The sequence below is a fragment of the Numida meleagris genome, chromosome 2 (assembly GCF_002078875.1).
Source record: "Numida meleagris isolate 19003 breed g44 Domestic line chromosome 2, NumMel1.0, whole genome shotgun sequence".
Classification (NCBI taxonomy): domain Eukaryota; kingdom Metazoa; phylum Chordata; class Aves; order Galliformes; family Numididae; genus Numida; species Numida meleagris.
Genome location: NC_034410.1, coordinates 42545644 through 42569183, shown reverse-complemented (window position 1 = coordinate 42569183; position 23540 = coordinate 42545644). Strand labels below are relative to the sequence as shown.

Here is a 23540-nt window from a genome sequence, read left to right as displayed (position 1 = left end):
AGCCAACTATATGGTCGGTACTACACAACACATCCAAATACTGTCAAACCCTAACCCAAAACACTCATGGTTGAAAAGGTGAGACAAGTAGAAGGAGGAGATACCAAGAAATGTAGTGACAAGAACAACAGCCCAGGCGCTCCTTGGTATTAGGAGGCAAACTAGGCCCTGCTCTTTGCAGCTGCATTAGGAACGTTACTCCTCTGAGAATTAAAAAATGGACTCTAAGCCTTTTCTCCCCCATAGTCAGCAAAGAGAAAAAAGGAAGAAAAAGGGAACATATTTTGAGGCTTAACAACACACACCAGCTTTACAACATATTTTGAGCCTTTAGCGATTTATGGTAATTGAAAGTAACCCTCAAGCTGTTCTTCTTTGTGCGATGGGGCTGCTCTGGAGCACAGCCAGCTCTGAGTCCAGAGAAGCACAAGCTTCCATGCTGAACCATGCCATGCAGCGCTGGGTCACAGCAGAGCCTATGAAACAGAGGAACAACGCTGAACGTTTTGATAAACCATTAAAAACCACTGTGGAAAATGCATTTTTCTCTGGTAGCAGTAAAGCATATCTAACTGGATGTCCCAGTTTGAGCTTGGTGCTACAGCATCCCCACAGCTCTCCCTGCTGCCTGTCTTACATGAAGCCACATGCTGGAAACAGTGACATTCTCGAGGCTGCAAAGACCCATATGGAGTCACAAAAGGGCATCATCATCTTTCACAAGAAAGAAGGGCATTTCCCATACTGGAAGACACCAGTGAAGACATGTGCCTGATAATCCAGAGAAGGTCAGTGGTAAGGAAGGTTAGGAGATGATCCCAGCAATGTTTCAGACCAAGAGATTTGCCTCAGAAAACCTTTATTTTCTGAAACATTTCTGAAACCAGAGCAACTCCATGTGCACTGTACCACTCACCCCATGTTTTCCACAAGTTCTGTAAACTACCACGGGAGGGGACTTTCCTTTTTCTGTAGTAGCCCTTCCTTGGAAGATGTACACTAAACACTCTGTCTTGTGGTGTCTCTTGTCCATCAATCTCTAGTTCAGAAGCCCGAGGATCTACATCTGATTCTTTATCAGCCACATTTTGCTTTGTAGTGATTTAGCCAGTAATAGCCCTAGGCATATATGTCCCAGGGGTCAGGAAAGATGCACTGCAAAACACACAGCTGAGGTCCAGGGTCTGTTACCCTATCTTGTAGATGATCTCTCTTTACGAGATTACTCTGCCTAAACAAAGCTGCTAGTGTCTATTCCTATTAAGCCACAACAACTTCTCCATTCCTGGGCACCCTCCTTGTCCACTCCAGGGAATCAGTCTCAGCATGCTCTCCACCCCTAAGCACCAAGCGTTCTCTCCCTGTTCTGTCTGGCAGAGGTAACTCCCATCTCTCTCCGGCACAGGCTTCATCCTCAATAACTGTCAGTGCACTTCTGCACAGAACAGACTGTAATGTGATTAACTTTATGCTTCACAACCTCAGTGTGAGAAGCAGGTCCCGGGGTAGGGATTTGACGTGAGGCTCTCATACAGGGCCTCGATAGGAAAAACAGCTCTTCCTGAAATGGCAGAATAAAACAGCTTTGAACTACATGAAATGGCTAGTTTGCTGTAAGAAAGCAGTACTGCCACTACTGAAGGAGAAGACAAAGTGGAAGATAATTGCTCCATTCTCTCCAAGACAAGGCCAAAAGATCATGGGGTTTTAAAACATTTTCCTTCTCTGTGTGCTGTGCTTTAAGGCTCTGAATTAACTCTCTCTATGCAAACAGAAGTGCTTTGCCCTACAAGCATACACTTACTGCTGTCCATTTACCAGGTACTTACATTGTTTGCTATCTTACTTTTTCTCCATTCCTTGACATCTTAATTGTGGTGTCTGTATGCTAATTGTTAATGCCTTCAGCAGTTGGAAGCTGTGATATCACAATGAATTTGTGAGCCTCTGCAGGAGAGGGTGATAGCTAATGCTTTTGACCATACTGCAAAATCATCATTTTCCTTCTCATGGTTTGCAAACTTCAAGAAGCTATGTCTTTTTCAAGTGTACAAAGAATTAGAAGCTTCATGCTACAGTACTGAGATATTCTCACAGGTTGGCTGCAGAGGAATTCCAGCAGCAGCAAAGCCCAGTGACTTACAAATTGGACTTCAAATCTAGCCAGTAGTTATGCTGCTTTCCCTGCAGTTAACACAGGTGCTGTCACTAGTACACCATTGTTCACTCTGAATGCAACAACAGGAATGATGTGAGGTCTTGTAGAAGCGCCCACATTTTCAACTCCTTTAAAGTTCTACTTCAATACCTCATAACTACTGATGACGCTGTTTATCAAGCTATCAGACCAACAGTCCCAGGTATTGCTTGCTCCCTTTCTCTCAGTAGACTAAGATCACAGTCTGTTGTATTGTCTGAACACTTCCATGTAAGCAGTACTTTGGCTTTCTATACTGAGCATGCTTTTGCCTCTGACAAGACTAGACATGCACTTCTACTGATAATGGCAGTTGTTTGAAAGGTATCTACATGCACCATCAATACAGAGCAAGAATAAATGTGTAGCTAATACAGAATATGCTCCCAATAAATTAGATCCGCACAAATGTTTTAGTATACAAAATAAACTTATCTGCAACAAGAATATCCAGTTGCCTCACCATGCCTCAGTTGCTTTCTTCCCTGATGACCCCCTTATTGACAGGATACAAGAAGGACACCTTGTCCCTATCTTATCCAAAAAGCTGGAGTTTGTGTTATCGCAGAATTAGTGAGCAATATCTTGTTAAAGCTGCTCTGACCATGGCAAGCTGCGTGGCAGCATGAACAGCCAAGAGGAGCCCTTGCGTACCAAATGCACATGGGAACGTAAAGAAAGGACAGAACACTTCTCCTACAGCACGACACGTATCAAGTCATTAGCTGTAACATTTCAAACTGGAGACTTCAATTAATTTCATATTTTCACTGGAACCTTAGTGTCTGCACAGTGCTGTGACTTTTTAAAAGTACGAAGCAAGAAGTATTTATTATCACTTCAAGGAACTGCAAATGAGCACTTGATTCAGTGTTCCTTTTTCTAATTTTCCTTTTTAACTCTTGGTTTTGCAAAGCCCCAATTATTATTTATCGGCTCTGAAGTAATAAGACATGTTAAGTTCTGAAGAGTATTACGCAGCTTTGAAACAAAATCTGTTCCCTTGCATTAGAAGAAAAGGGATCAGATTTTCCAAGGTATCTTGGTGCGCCATATCAAAGTGACACGCCCACTGCATTTTTAAATGCACCTGCAAAAGTTTCACACTTACCTGCTATCCTACTTAGGATAACATGCAGATTAATGCATGGTTAACCTGCTTCAGTACTCAACAAAACTCACTGATTGGTCTGCTGAGTTATTAAGCATTTGCTGATTTGGCAAACCCAGTCCAAAAATCTTGCTCTTGTCACTAGATAAGACAGAAGCCTCATTTCAGGTGAAAAAAGTAGCTTGGAGAACCCACATCATCATCACAGTACAGAAGAAAAGCACAGCAATGGGAAAGCTGGTGGAACCATACAGCACCATTCCTTTAAGAACTAGGGCAATGCTGTGGGTTTCCTCCTTGGTGCTGGTGCCCAGGCACACGTCGCATTGGCACAACAACCAACGTATGCACCAGACTCCTCCATCCCTAGGAAACCTGGCATTAGGTTTGCAGCTCCCTTGCTTTCTCTAGGTGAGGGGATGTGAGGTGCTATACGCTTTCCTTCAAATTCCAGAGCTTTTTTGGAACCTAACAGAGCAAGAATTTTAAGTTACTTTAAGAAGGTGTCATGCAATAGAAAGCATAACAAGATGGCAAAGTCTTAGGCCACACCAAGTGAAAGATCAGCTTAGACATGATAGCAGTAAACATAGAAATAAGAGAAAGAAACTGCTTACCTTCAGAAGGCCTGTAACATCCTCAAGTACACAGGGATCTCCAGATGAGATACCCTCACCTCCATTACCAACCCTTAAATGAGATCTGGGAAGGTGTGGATCCTGGCTCCACCCCTTCCAGTCACTCAGGTGCACTGCTTACACCTGAGCTCCCCTGGGTTGGCCCTGCCTTCCCACCAGGTGCTCAATAACTGACTCAAGTCATGACTTAGCTTTTCCACTACAGAAGGGTAGAGTATTTTTCTTTCCAAGGTCACTTTTGAAATACCTTTTGTGAGAAATAATTTTTTTTTCCAAGAATAAAGTAGGGAAAAATTCATGTGGCTCCAGAGCCATGCAAAATGGTGCTCTGTGCTTTTTGCTGACCTTAGGAGCAAATCCTGCCCTTGAAACTTCAGACTTTGGAGGATATATGTAGTTTACAATGATAATGTACATGAAAAGATACATTCATACCAGTTATGTATAGATCCTGATTTGTCAAGGAAGTTTTGGAGATGTTTGTCTTCAAAATAAAGACCAGCCACATTGGCTGCTTTGACAATCAAGTGGATTTAGTCCAAAGACTAACTTAAATGATGTTTCTGCAAGTGTTTTTTTTTGTTGTTTTTTGTTTTTTGTTTTTTTTTTTTTTTTTTGCAGGGGGAGTTTTGAAGTCTTTCATTGAGTTGAATGTGCTTAAATTTTGAAATAGAACCATAGAATGGTTTGGGTTGGAAGGGACTTTTAAGATCATCTAGTTCCAACTCTGCTGCTATAGGCAGGGACACCTCCCTCTAGACCAGGACATGGGCTCAAGTTCTTTGGAGATCTACCATAGAATTGAACAGGACATTTGTATGTATGGTACTTAGAGATGTGTCAAGGATAATACCCATTACATGATGCCATGCTCTTTGGATGCTGGTTTTATATGTATTTCTTCTAAATTATTTACACAGCTTGCAATAAGCTACCATGGGCATCCACAAGTGATCAAAGCTAGCATAACCTCTAGAGTTAGAACTTCCTCGTTCAAAAAGTGCTGAGGGGTGGGTAGAAGGGGAAGCATCCAAAGGCTTTGCAAAAAGTCAAAGCCACTTCTAACATAACATTTCTAAACATGGTGGTATAATTATCACAGTATTACTGATGTCAGTAATACATGCCCATGTGCATAGCAGTTCACACATAGGGGAATGTCAGATAGCAATGTTTATTAAGTACCTAACAGTTAGTCATTTTTCCTTCCTTCTTGCAGGAACGCTGTCACAAGCACTGGATTATTCATGGACATTAGACAGCAGTGTGTGTGCTACCATACAAATTTTTGGATGTCAAATTATTGGAACACATTCCAACAGAGATACAAGCGTATGGCTTGTGCTGCTGTAGGAGTAGCCTGCCCAGTGCTAAGAGCACTATTTACATATTCAACTGTATTTGCCAGATTATGGCTTGATTGCAGTGTTGTCAAAAACATACTAATGTCTCCTAGACAGACAGCAAGAAAAGAAGGCTTTGGGGAAGGAAATAAGTGTCTGACAGGATGTTTCTGGTTTATAATGCAACATTAAGCCAAGCTGGTGACATGGAAGCCAGAAATAAAATCTCGACCCTGCTAAAGTCAGAGGGAGTTTTGCCACTGAACTCAATAGGACTACTATTTCATGGTCACTAGGCAGCTGTCCGCGTATCAGTAACGTTTCCTTCCCCCACCGACTTGATGCTGAGTCTCAGAGATACACACAGAATTTGCACAAGCTGCTAAGTCTTTGTTCCTGAAGTTTCATTTCTCTGAGAGACAGCTGAACAGAATTTTGAAAAGGAAAAAAGGGAAAAGTCAAATTTGTACTCCTGCCTATTCACTCTCCCTTTAAAGCTTCTCTCAAGGCTTCAGGCAAACAATAATGAATCTAAAACAGAAGCTTAGACAGATACATTGTGTTATAATGGAGATAGCTCCAGGTCCAAAACACAAATAATTCACAACACAGGATATAAAGAATATTACAGATTCTTTTTTTGATCTATCAAATAATTTCTTTAACAAGGGTGAAAGGAATTTTAAAACCAAATCCTTGGAGCCTTTTACAGCTTGGGTAAACAACCACTTTATGCATATGCATTTAATATCTGATGGTCTTCTAGCATAATGGTCATGGACACCGTTACTATAATGTCCCACAACCAACGTGCACGCTTGACGCATACAAACACTGGGAAGTTATGCATGTTCTCATTAATTTTCAAAAATCTACAGGGTTCTAACACAAACAGTGCCAGTATAAGCATATAAATGAAGGTACTTAATGCCAAGAACATAATCAGACTATCAAATGATATGTGCAAAAGAATGAATTCCTTGTCTGCCAATAGAATGAGCAAACATAATAACTGTTTGCTGGCTTTTTATCCCAAATTCAGTGTGAAGGACTCAAGCCATGACCTGAATTCTATAGCCCCAGGCCTGTTCCACATGGCTGTGGTGAACTGATGGTTGGACTTGATGATCTTACTGGTCTTTTCTAACCCTAATTATTCTATCATCTTTCTGTGTTTCACCAAATTTGCAAGAGCAGTGGAGAAGTTTTCACAATGCGTCAGTTGCTCAGGAGGGTCCCTTTGTCCTAAATCTGTACCTGCTCTAGGCAGAACAAGGCAGAACATCCCTCCACCCTCACCACATGTGCCTCAGACTCTTCAATGAGATTGTGTATCCTGTGAAATGTGACCCAAATGTTATGTATTTAAGGACAAGACAGTTCATGGAATCAGCAAATTTAAAATAAACATTGCAGATTGTTCTTGGGAGCAATCTCCGGTTTAGAATTACAAGAGCCATCTGATTGAGAGAGCTGTGCTTATGCAGCCAGTGAGCAGGGACATGCTGCCTTATGTGTGTGCAGCTGAAATCCCACCAAGGGGCACATCAAGGGCGCTGGAGCCTACATCTGATAAGAAAACATATTCCATTTGCCTTCTTTATAAGGAGTGTTAGTTTGGCTTTAAAGCTCTCTTTAAAAGATCTGTTTTCCAGGAAAGGATCTCAGAAAGGAAATGGAAAGCAGCAGCTTCTTTCAAGAAGGCAAAGTTTTGTTAAGGAACAGAAGCACCAACCCTTAATTGAATGGTGGGAAAAGAACATGTAGATGTACTGCTAGCTGTGTGCCGCCCGATGGGCAGCCTGTTACCAAGCCATGTGACTCACCGATACAAATGCTGCAACCCAGTGAGCATCCCAAAAAGCTTTGTACACCAAACACTGCATACCCAGAGGCTGTTTACCTTTCTAATTTTTAAGCAAAACAGATGGACTCTCTTGCTAGATAACCACTCCCCCGCTGCTCTCTTTGCTTAAGCTATCACCTACCAGTCTAGCAGAGCACTACAAAATACTGTTTTCTTTTCTCTCTGCAAATCCCCATGAATGATAGAAAGAGATTCTCTCCCAGTCTGCATCAAGTGATCCCCGTCATCTTTAAGCATACGTCAGCCATATGTTCCTATCACACGGATTAATTATACATGGCTCGTGCAAACTGATAGAGCTTTGCCGACGCAAGCAGGCTCATTTACACTGAGGACACAGTACCTGGAATATCCACATGGTCACAGGGTCAGAGGATGATGGGAGCTTTTGAAATCATCTTGATGACCCCTGTCCCCCCTGAGAGATGGTTTTTTCCAGTAGGTGCTTCGGCAGCAGAGCCTCTAACACCCTCCTGACCAGCCTGCTCCAGCCTCTCAGTGCCCTACCTGCTGCAGCACTTCGGCCTGATGCCTAATGATAAGTTCCCTGCTGCTTTATAAATCCATTTCTTCATGCCTTATCTACTATAGGCAGAGAACAGGTTATTCCCCTGCTTCTGGCCATAGTCTTTTTTTGTGCTGTTACCATGCTTCCCCACTTGTTAACAAGCATCAGTGCGTGCCATCTTATTAAAGCCATGCAGTTATTCACAGACACTACTCAGCAACAGAACAGGAGTAATGCTGCTGCCTCCCGTAAGAGGCAATAGTCACTAGGGGACAACGGTGCCCAGCACCTCTCAGAAGGCACGGTGAATTGGGTGTTCACTTCCACAGGAATTTGACACACTCACATTGTTTCTCAGCTATCAGTGCCCCTGGACTGGAGTTAGCCTTTGTGCAAACCCTTCCTGCAAAGTGAACTTCCCCACAAGAAATGTAACAGAATGACAGCGAGGCTGCCGGGTTCAAGGGAAGAAGGATAGCTGCATCCACAGCAAAGGGATGCAAGGTTTGTGACAGCCTGTGTTACAAGGCACAGCCACTCACTGCCATTTTTGCTCAGCTCACTACCGAGAGTTGTGAGTCTGCACACAGGAGGCTCTCTCTATTGATATTGCTGGGCACTGTGCCAGGCCTCGGTGATGAAAGAGCGATGCTTGGGAACGCACAGAGTGATAATGGCATGAAGAAACACTCAGGCTGGCATTTATTTCCAGATGCTATGGTGACAGGTCCTCATACAGACACCGGTGCTGTAAGTAAACAGAAAATAAAAGTCCTTCCATTTCTCGGGAAAATGAACATCTGAAGAAGAAAGTCTCATGCACGGCATGTGTGCCAGGGGCTTCACCAGTTACCTTCCTCCATGTTTTCTCTAGTTTATATGAAACTTGGATCCTCTCCGTGAACACTGCATGCATGGTAAATTACAATGTGCATGTTTTATTACAGAAAATGCAGACATATTGAGGCTCATGCTGTAGGGCTTAAATCATCACATTAGGTCTTTATAAAAAATGGAGATCGCTCAGCCTCATGGGAAAGGCATTTGCATCTTCATCATTATAGAGGCAACAAACTTCATCCATAAAGATGTGCCTAGAACAAATGGCAGCAAATTGTGGACACATGTTTTGCTTTAATTGGTCCTCATCAACTCAATCTAGCTACTGACTTCAAAGAGCTCTCACTAAGAAACCTCTTCCAAAATTTTTGGTTTAATCTATTTGTGCTTTTTTTTTCTTTTAATATCTCAGAGATTTCAGATTAAACAGTAACTTTGAAGATACAGTTTGAAAGCAGCACTTCCTTCAAGTTCTACCACATGTTTAATTACTTATTCATAAATAATGAATGATGAGAGGTAAAGCAGCATTGCCCAGAGCCCCTGTCCTGGGCCAAATGCGCTGCTGCCATTTTCACAAAGTCTATGTCTTGACAACTGGGATCAGATTCAAGCCAGCCACAACCATATTCAAAAGAGCAGCTGCTGCTAGTGCCATTTTCACATACTATTCTTGATCAGCATTAAATGGATAGAATATGCTCTTTTTTGGAAAGCGCAGCAGGGGAATACGGATGGCAACAGACTGATTACATAACTCATCCAGAATTCACTAAACGGATGGATGCTACATTTAGTGTCTTCAAATCTTATTTACACATGGGCCTGATTTTTAAAAAATACAACTAACATTTCCAACTGGTCTATAAATCAAATAAACCTTCTCTTTGAACCCCAAAGCCAAGCAGTCCTCATGCATATGAGGATCCCAATGTCTCACTGTATAGACACGCAGCTCAAAACAGTACAAATGAACAGAAGTGGAAAGGAATACACAGAAGGGCATAGCCACTACTGGCTCAGTGGAACAACTGGGACTCAGCACCGATGTGGCAAGTCTCATAACAGTGCACTAGTTTGGAATGGAACTACTTCTTCCCACACAACTTGGTTTTGCCTCTGCAGCTGATCACTGTACAAAAACCACCAACACTTTGTTCAAGCTGTCCCAGTTTTTGATGCGTAAGAATACATGCGTCAGGCACGTCTCTCTACAAGCCTAAGTCTCAATTAGTTGCTCATACCATACCAGGCAAGATGAAAATGCAACATCAGAGAGGCAGCATCACAGACCCACTTGTTGCAGCTGGAGGTGAGGAAGGAAGGCATAGGACATCAGTATATAAGGCTAAGGTAAAATATGATCTTTTGACCCTTTTTCAGAAGTGGTTTTTTTTCCCCTTCTGTACAGTAGTAGCAATTTTCCTCTCTTGTGCAGATAGAATAGGTAAGACCATGCTGCAGGCACTTCATTTAGCATAAATAAATGTTACAGGAAATATTTCTTTCCCCTTTGCTGCAAAGTGCACACCCTTGAGATTGTTTGTAGGTATTGTGGTAACTGGGGAAAAAGTAAGTTTAAATTACACACCTACAGGGCAACTAAGAAAAAAAACCTGATTTAATAAGAATTTAAATCATTTATATTTAGTTTGCTCAGTCTTTTCCTCTTCATTCTCAGCATTCCTCTGTTTTATATCTTCAATTTATTAGCCTGAAAATATAGTTTAAAGCAGCAGGGATAGCAATGGGCAATGCCATCAAACAGGGAAGCCTGATATTAAAAAAAAAACCACAGCAACAAACAATCTCAGAAAGACCTAATACTATGATAGGTTCAATGCAGAGTATGCTCATTAGAGCAGAATGATCTTGGGTGCAACTTTGGAGCCTCCCTTACAATGTCATGAAAACAAAACTGATTATCTGCTACATCACGGGAAATATTGTATATTAGAATTGCAAAAGCAGCCAATCTAGCAAAATAAAAGAAATCTCTCACTTCATACCCTAACAGCAGTGCGTAAAACAAACGTATGACGGTAACAGCATTTCTGTAAAAGTCTACAAAACACCTGTTAGATTAATTGTCATATACAGCCATAAAAGGAGTATTTCTTGCATTGTTCACTCTATTTATGCAAAGCATGTTTTTCTGGTTTCTGTTTTGCTTGGAACAGTATAAGAGAAATCCATACAGAATGTGTAATAAGATACATACTCTGAATTCAGAAGTTCTGCTGAATTGAAAAGACAGCTAAAAAACTCTGTAAAATCCTTTCCGTAATTACACTTATATTTTGCCTTTTCTCATTTTATTTATCCTCTAAAATTTTGAAGAGAATGTTATTGCTTATGATGTTGACACTGAAAGTTGTTGATCTGCAGAAATGTCCTAACAGTGTTGATACTGTCTAACACTTAAAATCTTGCTTTGTGCCTGTGGATAGGAGAGACAGCCTTTATCTGCACAATCTAAATTTCACCTTTTTGAAAGTCTTTTGGCTAGACCTTCACACTGCATGGACTCTTCTAAAAATAAGAAAAATGAAACAAGTCATCTCAGGAACTGACAGAGAATCTAGGGCTGTGCGAGTCCGGGGCTCTGTTCCCTCACTCTCAGATCTCTTTGAAAGACCACCACCAGATGTGCTTGGTCAGATGGATCCCATTTGTTCATAGAGAACTAGAGAAAAGCCATGATTACAGTAAGGTTGTCGCATTATTCTTCCAGTCACCATCCTGTGCTCCTACTTCTCATTCATCTGAGAGTGTTCACAGCCTCCAGGCACAGCAAATCGCATTCACCCTTGTAAAAGACTCTGCAGAATCACCTGCCACTACAATTTCTTTTTTAATACATCTCCAAATATCTCAGTAAACAAGAGAATTTAACTTCCTGATGGTTCCTCCAGGTATAAGGCACATGGTAAAGTACCTTCCTGAATTCTGTGTATCATAAGTAATACTGTCTTGTTTAAAAATTTGAATGATTCATTTCTTATTTTATATATATATATTTACTTACTAAACAGTTGGCAATAGAGGACCTGTAAGCTTCTCTTCATGGTATCATGTGGTCCTGCTGGTCTGCCAGTTTATTCATGATTCTGTCAAGGAAAACAAGAGAAAAAGATCTGTGATTTGGTACAAGACTCATGCTTTAATGTTACACCTGTTGATTACAAAGTCAGATGAAGCTTCACAGGAAGATCGTATTGATTAGCAAAGGGAAATTGCCTAGCTGCACTTTAGCCTTTTTAGCCATGCTCTCTAACAGCTCAGCAGTGAGGAGTATTGCTATAGACAGAAAAGGGAAAAAATCTCTAGAGTATAAAAAATATGTACACCGACAGTTAGTTTTGTGCAGTGCCTATGACTTGGTAAAATGTTACCCAGCCATCTCAGAGTCACTCAAGAAGTCCTCAGATGATATTTTCAAATACACAGAAGTATTTTTCACTTCAGTTAAAAAAATATTATAAAAAATAATCCTCAATCACACTGATGTTAATTATTCACACTGAGAGGAAAATCAATGAACAAAACAGAAGTGAAAAGCCAGTATACACTGCTGTGAGTAACGTATCACTCAGGACCCAAAGACAACACAGTATTTAAGCTCTCCATTCTATAAAAGAGCATTTGTTGAAGATTCGTAACTGACTTCGAAAGACAGGACACTGAGATCACCCTCTTAAAACCCCTCTTGTGCATATTAAATAGCATGTGCTATCCTCTCATTTTCAGTTCAACATAATTTCTTCTTCTAAACTACCTGGAACATTCCTGAGTCATTTTAACACGTCCTCATGAAAATCTTTCAAAACTTATTTCAAATGCAGTCTTGAAGAAAAGATAAAGAAGTCAAACCAATAAATAACACATTGGAATTGAATAAATGCTGACAAGTTTGTGAAAACAGAATCGTATTTGACATTTGTGTGGAAGCCTTATATGAGGATTGTCACTTTTCCTGCCTGTTCTGTAAAAAAAGATGCTTGGTGTTATGTTATTAGATACAGCAATTTTTAGGTACACAAGCACAATGTTCTCAGATTCTGCCATGCTTTCATTTCCATTTAAAAAGAGACCTTAAAACACTGCAGAAACAAGCAGAAATTTCAATATTTTTAAGGTGTTTTATCCTAAATAAAAGCAATTATGTGTGAATTGTGAACTGATTTACTATTTTTTAAACAGAGTTAGACTCAAAATGATGTTTGATCATGAAAACTTGCTGAGGGACTCCTGTTCTTCCCCTTAAGATTTATCAAACAAAAAGGCAGACAGAGTGAAAAAATAAAAGTCTTTATGCATAAACAGACACCATATCATTTATTGCAGCATATTTCAAAAAGACATATACAAAAAGTCTGTGGATTAAGGGCTGCAATTTCAAATTCTTCTTCTTTAAAAAAATTGTATTTATATAACTCCAGATTATTCAGTGCTTGTAAAACCTCTTCCGACATACACTTAAAATCAGAGCACTTGGGAAGATGGAATCTACACTGTCAGTGGTTTCTCTGCATATATTTTTGTTAATATCTTAATGGTGAAGGTATGCTAAACAGACTTTTTGTGTAGTTCAAACTGTGCTTGGCAACTGCAATGTGATGTTTTGGGCTGTGAATAACAATTTATTCACATTTCCCTTCCATCTCTGTGTTAATGCTACCCATAGTGTATAAAAGCATTTTGCTTATAAATTCTGGCATTGTGGTCAAAATAAATGGTATGCTGTTGAATATTTATTTATTTAGATAGGACTCTTAGGGCAATTTACCCTGTTCTAAGATGTAGGAATTAGTATGCATATGGGGAAAGAAACAAAGACTAGCACTTGAAAACTTTCACAATGCACTTCTGTTGTCTTCTGTTAGTAAATATCTTCTTGACTATATGGCCACAAAATTCTACTTGAAGAACTCAATAAATTTGTATAAACCAAATGCTTCAAGGTTCTGGGCATCACTTATGGCTTACTGTAATTTTGAACATCCCATTTCCTGTGTAAAGGAGATGCATGCAAAACAAGGATTTATCTGACAGATACTGTAAGTTATGAGAGATTTAATGAGGCTTCTTTGTATATGTTTGGAAGCCGAATCACACCAGTGATGGTTTTCCAAAGACAGAATCTGCTTGCATCCAGTAACGCTGCACAAAGTTCAGGGAGATGAACTTTACAAGCCTGAATCACCAGCTGACATAAGACCAGGGGACTTGGAATCTCTGTTTCAAGCTGAGAAATTAGAGACTGTTTCATTTCCCCTGTACAGAAGATGCACTCTATGCTTGATAAACATTGTACCTTGAGGTGTGCATCCCCCTTCTATTTCTGATCTGAGGAGAAGAGAACAAAACTGCATGTTTTCACCAACACATGGGAATGTGATGAATTTTCACACTGCACAGAAATGTTGCCTATTTCTTGTCTTCTCCATTCCCAACTCCACTCACAATTCTCTTTCCTTTACAACTGCTGTTGAGCTTTACACTAGTTTTAAAGAGCTGTCTGATACAAATCCATGAATGGTACTAGCTATTCTGGAGCCCCTCCTCAGGTGTGTAGTGCTAGGACCCTTTTTACTCGTGTATGCCCCACTGCAATTAGCAGCATGGAATTTCACCTTCCTTTTTTTCACCTGAGAGATAGCAAGTAAGAGCAGAATTATTACCAGAAAACAAACATACATATATTATATATAGCTTCTGAAGTTACCACAGTTTCAATGCTAATACTAGTGCGGACACACAGTCAGTTCCTGACCTTGGGCTGATTAATATAAAACCAGAGTATTGCCACCTGTTTTAAATAAACCAACTGTAATTAACTAGAGAAAAATGAACAAACAGTGAGCAGAAACAGAAATGGTAAAGGCAAAAAATACATTTGAAAGCATACATTAAGCTTTAATAATCCAAAATCTAGTCTGAGTATATGAGTTTTGTACTCATTTTAGCTTCACTTTATTCTTTAACTCTCCACTTAGTTTTCTCAGGAGTACTCTTTACCAAAATAATAATTTTAAAACATATTGTGCTTCAATATTTGATGAGCCATTCCCAGTATTTAGAGGAATTATCTGTTACAAATAGGTCAGATCTTTGATTAAAATTTAAAAAAAATTAAAACTTAACTTTGAAGATAAGCTTCATTTCCCAGATTCATAGTTAGGTATCTAAGTACATGGGTATATTCTCAATTACCATTAAGACTCACTGGCTCTCCTCTGAAGACTAGGGAATACTGGAAAAAAATTGTGATGGAAAGAGGAGATAGGCGAAAGAACACCAGTTACATCCCATGAAGCAGACAAACTTGTTTCTTTTTTCTGGCTGTCTTTTCTACCTTATAGATTGTTCTGGAAAGAAGAAAAAGCTGCACCACTGACAGTTTTCAGCGGAACTATTCCTGGTTCTGCAGAAAATAAAAGAGGAAAACAAGACACACTCAGAGTACCTCCATTTCCAATTATTGTTGATGAATCCCCAATCAACAAAACTCAGCCTTGACACTTTTAGTACCGTCCTGTAGGGTTTTACAAGTGCCTTACAAGACAGCGCTTGCTCTTCACTTAAAACTCACAGAGGTGTGAGTTCCCTGTGAGTTAAATGCCTCTTCCAAAGGGTACTTTAATGGTGACCAGATGTCTCCCAGCAAAAAAGAAAAACTTGTTTCTCCACCTCTCTTCCTAGCTGAAGTGTTGGTTTTTTTTTGCATCATACACTGAATTTGCAACAGCTTGTCAAAGCCTGTGATCTTGACCATGAGGTGGACTTCCACAACCAACGGGAAACTGCACAAATTCTCACTCAATGCTGTCTTCAGGGCCAGACTGACACAGCCTTAATTCCACCACCAAGGTCTTCACCCACTGCTTCGCCCAGGTTAGCTACTCTGAGAGTATTCAAGCATGCCTCATAACAGGAAGCAGGTGTACTTTCTTGACTACACAAGGCTGATACAGAGCTTTGCATTTTCATGTTTGTGTGATTTGTTTCTTAATTCAATGGTCTATTTCTACAATCCAGCTGTTATTTTGCAAAATTTATATCCCCAAAACCTTCAGGGCATGCTAATAAAAAGGTGATTAACTTGCAGCACTAAGATTCCTTCGAGCAAGAATTCTATGTTCTTGTTCAGCATGTGCCATATTGTCCAGTGTGATTTATTTCTCCCAGCTTGGAACACGCAAACCATAGCTACCATCCTTCTTCATAACATTCTGAGTGCAGTTACTTCGATATTTATGTTCCCTCTGTACTTAGATCTTTAGCACTCTCTGGAATGGATTCCTCTTTACAGAATAAAGTAAGAACAAATCACATCCTCTTTCACAATTATCCTCAAAAGTGCACACCTTTTGCTTTCCTAAGACTCCAAAGAGTTGAGTCTACCTTCAGGATACCACAGCTGCACAGAATCAGCCTTGTTGGCATTGCGTAGACTTGTCATACATGCATAAGGATTAGTCATGTAGAAGCTGAAATAGTTACAATCATGAAAAATACACAGAGGAAGCAGTGTTAATACAGAGGAAAATCTGACAGCAACTGTCCCCTCATCCCCAGTTTCCCTACCTCACCATTAACTTTTGAAATCCTAGTCCTCCCTATGCTGTTTAACAGTAGTTCAAATGGCTGCATCCTCCCATGTCTCCTCCCAGCTCCCTCCATGAACACAGAGAAGTCCTGAGCTAGATGATCACTTACAAGCTACTGACATCAGTGTGGTCAGCAGAGGACATTGGCAGTTAATTCACTTATCTTTACCAACTTCCTTTATCCACGTGTCAAAGCTGGCACATGTCAGTGAAAGGGAGAGGCAGAAAAGGCTTTGTATTCCTTGTCCCAAAAATAGAGGCACAAAACACTTCGTGTCCTGGTGACCATGGCCAAGGGAAGAACTTATTCTGAAGAGGGCAGGTAACATAGCTTTTGCCTTTGGCTGTCGTGTGCCTTGGCATCTGTGGTCACATTATGAGCAGTCCCTGGAACAGCCAAGGGTGAGTGTTGAAAGGGCAGGAAAAAAAACACCCAAGATGAAAAATAACAGAGTGTAAATGAAAAGTCATTTGATGTGAGACTTCCTGGCTTTGAAGTCTGCATGCCCTCCAGTAATGTCAAAGCCCCATGACCTTTTTGGAAAAGCTGTGACAGTCAGGGCTTCTCCACAGGCTGATTATAACTGACATAAGTTCTTCTGAAGGACATCAGAAGAACTACAAAGCACTAGCTCTTGAATGTCCTTTACACTCCATCAATTGTGCAAGGGACTTAATTTCTTAATTTTGCTCTTCATTAGCTACTGTTAGCAATAATTTTGAAGGCAGCTCCAGTGGGAGAGAAGCCTGACCAGCATTTCTGGTTGCTTCTTTTTCCCATGGGTGCACAGACGTATGTCTGTCTGTCTGCCCACTAGAACAAGACGCTTAAGAATAAGCCTCACCCCTCCAACATTCATCTCTGTGGAGCTCTGAGAAGAAGATAGCATATTTATAAGGATCAATTTGACTTAGCGGCTACAAGGATGATTAGAATTTGATCATTAATACACACTAGGAGTGGAGAGAAGACTCGTGTATGAATTCTAAAGATTTCACATGGTCGAATTTGGATCCAAGAAGCATTTATAAAATAGAAGTTCCTTTGCTCCATTTTTCCTACGCTACTATACTTAAGCCATACACTGCTTATCAGTTAGATCTTATTTTACTGCAGTTACACCATACATAAACCTACTTTCCCACTGTTGTCAATTAGCTCTAAATGGATTAACCATCTGGTTACTGTTATCAAGTCCCAGAGGACACTGGCAATTTTCTGCAACAACCTAACATTAGATTGTGACACTGTGGTCATTCTAAGGAACTACAGCATGCCATTAGGTACTCTGATTTTACAACAAATATTCCACAGAGGGCTTTCTGGGTGCCTGTTTTACTTCTGCTACTTACAAAGACAATTTTTTCTTTTTTTTTTTTTTTTCCAGTCATAGTATCACAGTGCTATTTTCCAGGTGCAGGAAGTGACTTCTGCTACTTGAGTTACATGAAAATCTCTATTATTTGGTGGTGGGACACATAACTAAGCCACTCAAGTCTCTTTCAGGAAACCCTGCATATACAAGTATGTGCTTTGTGCATTTACTTCCATTGGAAAGCTAACAACGATATGCTGAGGTCCAGCTACATAAATATTTCCCTTATAGTTTTTTCTTTCCAGTTACTAATAGCCATTTGAAACTTGTCTTTGATGTTGAAATTTTACGGAACAGCTTGAAACATGCTATTTTTGCCAACTGTTTGAAGGAAAAGAGTCCAACTTCCCTGAGTTTCAGGGAGGAGCATCTTTCATGCTTTCATGTTGCAACATAAAAAAAAAAAGTGAAACAGCCGGGTCAAGAAAGTTGTACCAAAATAGCCATTAGTGAAAAGAACCTTTCACTGTCCTGTTGAAAAGATTTTTTTTTCCTAATGAAATATGATGGATTTAAGTCTAAGCAGTGTAAGTTTTCAATTTTTTCTTTATGGATCTTACAAGACACAAGACGACAAAAAATATTTTAATATTATTTCAAGTTCTTAACAAAAAAATCACATGCAGCACTATGCCTAGGAAGCACTCAGCAGTGTAAACTATCTGTCCTTTCATATGAACATTTTATGACCATTGCAAGCTCTCCTGCTGGAAGTTTTTCTCTGCACAAAATGCTATCCCAGTGTAGCATCTCCTAAGCTACTCCCTGCAACTGTGTGAGATATCTCTATAACGTCTAGGAAAAGAAAGAAAATGTAGCTTTTTTTCTTCCTTCTCAACAGAAACAGGTAACAACCAGAAACCAGTTCTATTTCCAGATTGATCTTGTGGTGATATACCTTCCAAGGAGGATCTTCCACAGCATTTCACCTGCCTTGGGGTGTCCACAATGTGGATGTTGACATCTGACTTGCTCATCCCAGCTCCGTGGCTTCCCTGAAGCCCAGCTCCCGTGGCCTGGCTTAAAGGCCTGCACTGGAGAAAGACTAACCCATCCTTTACACAAGGCTGTTTCTCTCCAATGAGTTTCAGAGATCTGAGGATACACCCTTGATTCCAGCTTGGGACACTGAAAATAAGGATTTCAACATCTAGAATCACAGAATCATAGAATCACCAAGATTGGAAAAGAACTCCAAGATCATCCGGTCCAACCATCCACCTACCACCAATATAACCCCACTAAACTATGTCCCTTAGTACCACATCTAAACGTTTCTTGAACACAAAGGAGTCACACTAAGAGCTCTCTCTAGCTGCAGGAATCTCAAGGTTTACAGGGTTAACTTCCCTGCAGCAGAGTTAAACTGTTCCCTTGCTCCTATTGTGTAGGATACACAATAAAAAAGACTTAATGTAAGGAACAAGCAAGCAAATAGCTCTGTGTGCTCTGCAATAAACACTGTAGAAAAAAGGTGTACCTTTGTGAAGCTGCTGAAATCAGGCCTTTCACATTACTGTGCTTGATTAAATGTAAATATTTCAAGTAGGAAAAGGAAAAAGGGTGCAAAAGAGAAGATATTATTTTACAGCACGGTGCTGTATTACAGAGATTCGTTGATTGGGTCAGATTATCGGGAAGGGAAATCATCACCTGTAAACAAAGAGAAGCAGGCATGCCCTGCATGTCTGATGTCTAGGCCAGTTTCAGAAAGGTGCTTGAGCATTAAAGATCCAAGCAAGCACCTTACTCTCAAAACCACCTGTATCATAGCACTGAAAGCACTGCTGTTACATCAGCTATAGATGACTTTGAAGAAAATCTGTCGCAGAGATGGAAACAGCTCAGTCTAACATTCTAAATACAAGATTATCCATCCCTCTGGCAAAGAACAGAATTATCCAGCTAAACAAATAGCCCCTATTAAATCATCACAAAGGAGGCTCAATATTCAGCACCACTATTACCTGTTTACAGTAACACTGAGGCAGGACAGTGCCTATAACTATATATAACCTATAACTATAACAAAGATTTCATACTGTGCTTTGGCTGGGAAAATTTATACTTAGGGTCCTTCTCTTTTGGGCGACCTAATCCAGGTGTTCCTGCTCCGGCAGGGGGATTGGACTAAATGATCTTTTGAGGTCCCTTCCAATCCCTGACATTCTGTGATTCATCACATGCTGTAAAGATTGAGAGGGCTACCGGATACAGAACAGGGAGCAGTTCATGATTCACTAGTTAAGTTTTGGCCCATCTCTAGGGGGATTTCAGCTGACCTGATGTAGGACAAGTCTAGATGAGTCCAGTCCAAGACTCACATATTCTGTGTTGTCTCCAGACCCCCTGCCTCGTCTAAATCTGTAAAGCACAGAGGAAATAACCAACACTGAAGGACACCAATACAGTAGTCTTTCTGACTCCACCAGGTGGTGAATCCAGTTCACAAAAACAGTTTTTTTGAAAAGTGAAGACAGGTAAGGATAAAGAGCATTGAACCCGGTGCTGGTGCTCCACCAACATTTTTTGGATGTGGCCCATTCTATTGTATCAAACACAATCACATAAGTAAGGCATATATAAATACATAATAAATAAATAAGCAATTGCAATTTTGAATTGCACATTTATGTTTGATTTTTTATGTATATGGCAACTGATGGCTATGTATTCTGCTTCTTTCCTTTTTCCTTTATTTATACCAGCATGCCTATTCACTGACAAAAGAGGAAAGAAAAAGGAAAGAAAAAAATGAATAATCACATATACGGTATTTTCTCTCCCCCCATGTTTTTTTTTTTTTGCAGTGAAAATTAGATTTCCCATCAAAATATGTATTTAAAAATAAGAATACTTCCATATCAGCTTTGCATGGAATGTTTTGAACCAGTTCTAATCATAATTTGCAAGCATGGCAGAAGGATCTAATTTCACAATGACAGGTTATAATAGACACATGCAAGTACCTAAGATTGAAAGAAACATTTGATTATATTTGAAAAAGAAAAACCAACCCACAAACCCATGGTGGGAAAGCATAAATGCCTTTTGAACTCTTAACAGTTCAGTTTCAAAAGTGCATTAATATATTTAATAGTAACCCGTACTGTTGATTTTTTTTAACCAACACAGAGCATAAATTCGTAACAAAAACAACACAGTCCGTAATGAATTTCTAATAAAAATATTGGTACAATAAACAAACATGAAAGGTGCATTTTTGAGGATCTCTCTGTGTGTCTTGCCAGATTCTTTTTCCCCCACAACCTGGTAAAAAACTGAAATGTTTGCTGTTTTCTCCTGAGCAGCCGTTTTAGAGCACACATTCATCTTGGAATAATGTCTACCACTTCAAAGCCTGCCTGAAGTACCTTCTTGTATGAAATTATAATAACTCATGCTCTAAGAACAGAGAAATCTGGCAAACTTGGATGGATGGATACATAAATGCAGATACACAATCATATATCATAGAAAGTAAGCTTATGTCTTGACCTACATCTCCCTGGTTAAACCCCCTTTTAACAGAGCCATTTACTACCTCTCCTATAATCAGACATTCAATATGGTAAGAAGAGAAAGCAGATAAAGTGAGCTCTGAAATATGACTGCTCTGCTTTGGGGAGCTGATCAGCATACACCAGAAAGTAGAAGAGTACACTAGCTTAGACTTGACATTTCATCTGAGAGTTTATTACGACTGTGTTTAGTTCAAGGGACATCGCTTATTTATCCTCAACCTTCAGCCCCAGGGTTTGATGTCAAAAGAAGCAGCAGCCTCAGAAAGAATAGGGGACTACCAACCAGTGACCCAATCATAAATAGCAACCCCTTTGACAGAATATTTTGTATGCCATTTTGACACGGGAGGTGAAAATAAAATAGATGAAAATTTAACATGGCATCAAGCAGAAATATAGCCCATAAAAATTTAGTTTGGGAGGGAGGTGGCAGGAAATAGGCTCGTGGTAACTTCCAAATTATTCATTTTCATCTATGCAAGGTTACTGCAGTGCAAACCCTGCATTTCATTTGAAAATGTATGTAGTCCTGCCTGGTTCAATAGGAAGAGTTTACAGGAAAATTAAATGTCAGAGCTGTGCGGCTTATTGGTTTTGCTCAATGTAAATTCACTTTTTATGCAACTCTGAATAATAATGCCCTGCTCTGTGTCAACATGATGAATTAACTTCAGCGGCTTTGGAGGGGGGAGTGAAGGAAAGGGAAGGAGAGATAGGGGCACCTCCAGTGCTAACCTGGCACTGATAATGGCACTGTCTGGGATTTAGCTCTACATGACAGGTCTGGAGCTTTAGAGAGGATTTAGCACACTGATCATTATGTGTCTTATTTTCTTCCCTTTTGCATTACCCAGCTAGCAAGACTGCTATTGGCTAAACAGCTCATTTTCCTTCCTTCGCTGGGTTTGAACACTGGCATAGATAGACGTGCAGGTAAGCCAGCAGGAAATGTATATAAAAGAATATGGGAAATCTCAAACAGCAGCATCTGAAAACATGTCATACTGTCAAGTAAGATTATGTTCAGATGCACAATTTATTTTAATAGCTTAGTAAAAACTCTCCTTTACTGCCCAGAAATGTGATGTTCCTCCTCCGGCAAAACCCACTGACACTATGGAAGTTTTGCTTCCAGACACCCCAGCGCTTGTCCCAGGATTTGTAAAGCAGCACAAGCAAAGAGCACTGCTTTAAAAAGGCTGGTTTGTCATTTTGGGGTTGTTGTGTTCTTGTTGGTTTTTTTTTTTTTTAATTGAGGTAAGAAACAGCATGAGTATGAAAAGAAAAAGAATTGCTGTGACTGCACATTTGAGAGATGGATTTAACAAATAAAGATCCAGCTGAATGATTCAGCTCAGCTAAAATGCAGTGAGAAAAGTTTGAGGTGTATCAAATATTATTTTCTTATATCATAACTAAGATGGGCTAAGCCACGTTCTCAGTTGCCAAGCCTCAACCCAGAGTAATTCCAGAGATATTGCCATAGTATGATGCGATTAAACTGGCCTTTGAACATGAAAATGAACTGATCAAGGAAAAAGGGGAAGAACAGCCTTATGTAAAGCAGAGAGGAGCACAGAAGAGGATCTGGTAGACACTGGATCACTGGATTCTTACAGCAGGATTTTTGTGGGTATGAGATTGAGTGAGACTCACCACTTGTACTGAAAGGTAATGGAGCCTAACACACGTTCATGTATATAAAAAGTGTCTCTTTATCTTCCTGTCCCTGTTTTCCTGTTAAAGAAAAGTCTGCTGAGCTGTGAGCTCAGCCTGGCAGGAATGGAGGATGGGAGGTGCCCAGCCCCAGGTTCATCGTACAGCACAGACCCACCCTGCACCTGCTCACCCGGCTGAGCTCGGAGGCAGCCCAGGGATGCAATGAAGGATTCTTTTCAAAGAAAACTGCAGCATCTCTCCAGCTTCAGGAGTCCTTGCTCCAGCACTAAGATTGCCCTGGCAGCTAGAAAAGATGGGAATCAATACGAAGCAGTGAGAGCCCTTTTAGTCCATCTGTCCCTGCAGAGCAAAAGTCAGCACTGGCTCTGGTCTGTACATGCAGTGACACACTAAAAAATACATTTTTACGCTTTGGGTTTTGTCAACAGTATTCCAGCCTCATTCAGTGTAAGAACAGAGACTGGCCATGCACGTCCATTGAGTCAAGGTCAGGCCAAGAAGGAACCTGCTGCGTGCTGCATCCCTACCTACCTTGCCATTAGCAGGCAGCCCAAAGAGTGAGGAAATGGCTGGGAGAACAAATGCTTCTCATGCTGAAAGCTGCCCTGGGCAACTGGATTCCCTGCCTCAGCACACAATGCCAGGGAAGAACGACCACCAAACTGTGCACTAGCGGTCATTAATTGTGCCTTCCTTGTTTGCTAAGAGCAGGGCAGGGAACACCTGTGCTCTGCTCTGTACAAGTACAAAGCAATTCCTATTGACTGAAGAACAAAGGAAGTGCAACCAAATGCTATTCCTGGGAAATCGAGGCACAAGCATCTGAAGTGGGGCACTTAAATT

At 40.3% G+C, this 23540-nt stretch overlaps 1 protein-coding gene and 1 long non-coding RNA gene across 3 annotated transcripts in view; both read right to left on the bottom strand.

Moving 5' to 3' along the window:
- Window positions 1–23540, bottom strand: part of TMEM108 (transmembrane protein 108) — a 159238-nt gene that overhangs the window by 71143 nt on the left and 64555 nt on the right. For both annotated transcript variants that reach the window (XM_021387621.1, XM_021387620.1), the window contains one exon: window positions 11533–11614. In XM_021387621.1, the coding sequence (XP_021243296.1) occupies window positions 11533–11572 (40 nt within the window). In that variant the 5' untranslated portion in view covers window positions 11573–11614. The remainder of the gene's footprint in view (window positions 1–11532; window positions 11615–23540) is intronic.
- On the bottom strand, window positions 275–3962 carry LOC110394023. The gene is made up of 2 exons (XR_002435325.1): window positions 3926–3962; window positions 275–476 (listed from the first exon to the last, which is right to left on the bottom strand). It is a non-coding gene; the product is annotated as an uncharacterized LOC110394023 (long non-coding RNA).